Here is a 2002-nt window from a genome sequence, read left to right as displayed (position 1 = left end):
TATTGTAGTTAAAGTAATTAGAATTACCTAGAAGTAGTTTGAATGTTTTTTATTGGTAGTCTCTCACCACTGTACGTTTCACTCTATGAAAGAAGTCAAGTGATTCATTTCAATCATAGTATTATAAAATACATGGATGATCCATTAATTTTAGCAGACTTGGTTAAGGTTGCTTATTCTTGAATTGTATTTAGATATCTGCACAACTAACAGAAAGTTTAAGAAATGAATAAATGACAGTTTGGCTTTCTACTACAGTCTGGTGCATAGGTAGGACACGGATTGTGGAGTCAAATTTGAATCCCACTTCTAATTCAGCTTATTGTAATTTTTCAACAAAATTACCAACAGTGTTTCTGGGCACGTTACTTAAACTCACACTCAGTGTCTTCAGCCACGAATTCAAGTTGTTGGGAAGATTACAGATAATGTGCTTAAAGCAAATGGTGTGCTTACCTGGTACTGATCATGTGCTCAAAACTTGTTATAATAATAAAAATATGTAACATTGTGTAGTGCTTGCTAGGTACCAGGTACTTTCCTAAGTATTTTTTTGGTATTAACTCAGTAAGTCCTCACAATAACTCTATGAAGTAGTGACTATGATTATCTCTTTCTATGGATAAGGAAGCTGAGATACAAAGAGGTTAACTAACTTACTCAACATTATACAGTTAGTATATTCTGGATCCTACATTTGAACTCTGCGTCAATCGATTGCTGTGTATCTACTCTTAGCTTCTATGTTAACCTGCCTCTTATAAATGGTGTACTTAATAAAGGTATTTAGATTTATTTATCCAGCCTTTATTGAATCTTAGAGACGATCAGAAATTTTAGACATACTTGAACTTTGTCTCCAATTTGTCTGTATATTGTTACATTAACTGTGATTTAAAAAGAATGACATTTTAGCTTCCTAAGAGACCATTAAATATTACTATCCTGTACAGTTCAATACTAGTTATTAGCACTGGAGATACTAAGTTTCAGCTTTTAGAGGATTAATATAGGACAATAGACATGTGAATAGATAATTACTATGTTATATGACAACTGTTACAATGTACTATTATAACAGGCAGGTGGATGTATGTCACATATGTGGGTGAAGATATACATACATGCATATATATATATAGAGAGAGAGAGAGTGCACGCTACTCTTACTGGTAACTTCCAGTGGAGGTAGCTCTTAAACAGAGTTTTAAAGAATAGGATTTTGCCAAATTAAAATCTGAACTAGTTGCTAGTGCCAATCCCTGAAAAAATGGTGACCTTCCTCTTCTCCCAATACACTGTGAAATCTGAAACAGAAAGAGGAAACTTAGTTTCCATTCATTAAAAATACAAATGTAGGACAATTGAGCTGGTTTTCTAATTTTTCTATCACTGAGGATAGTGCAGAAATGTTTTTGCCACTGGCATATAAGTACCTTAAATTTTGAAATGTGTCTAGACATACATGCTTTCAGGAAGAAAGTCGTCTTTTTTTAAGTATTTCCTTAGAAGTAACTTACTTACTATGTATTTTACCTAGTCACAGATAATTCTGCATTTGATATTGGTACCAAATGTATTTTTTTTTAGTTAAATTGCATGAATGCACCTTTATAGATCATTAACTATTTTGACTGTCAATATAAATAAGTACATATGACTTATCTTACAAATAGGCTGAGCAAAGAGCGTATCCGAGAATTGCAGCAACAGATTGAAGACCTCCAGAAGTCTTTACAGGAACAAGGCTCCAAGTCTGAAGGCGAAAGTGTAAGTAACTTGGACATTATAACAATTCTTCTGTGTATGGATTCTCTTTAATAGGTCCTAATGCCCAAATTAATCTCGCATTTGAAAGTGTCACCCTTATCATTAAGGGTACCCTTAAATACCGTATATATCTGCATAACAGATGCAGTGATTTCGCCAACTTGGAGCCTATCAATTGATCATGTATATCGTAAGGTGATTTCTATCTGTACTACTTCAATAGTATACCTCA

General features: G+C 33.4%; 1 protein-coding gene across 1 annotated transcript in view; it reads left to right on the top strand.

Moving 5' to 3' along the window:
• HOOK1 (hook microtubule-tethering protein 1) overlaps nucleotides 1–2002 on the top strand; it is an 83391-nt gene that overhangs the window by 53640 nt on the left and 27749 nt on the right. Inside the window, exon 8 of the mRNA XM_012639333.1 lies at nucleotides 1652–1770. Within this exon, the coding sequence (XP_012494787.1) occupies nucleotides 1652–1770 (119 nt within the window). The remainder of the gene's footprint in view (nucleotides 1–1651; nucleotides 1771–2002) is intronic.

The sequence above is a fragment of the Propithecus coquereli genome, unplaced genomic scaffold (assembly GCF_000956105.1).
Source record: "Propithecus coquereli isolate 6110/MARCELLA unplaced genomic scaffold, Pcoq_1.0 Scaffold14, whole genome shotgun sequence".
NCBI lineage: Eukaryota > Metazoa > Chordata > Mammalia > Primates > Indriidae > Propithecus > Propithecus coquereli.
This window is presented reverse-complemented; position numbering and strand designations above follow the sequence as displayed.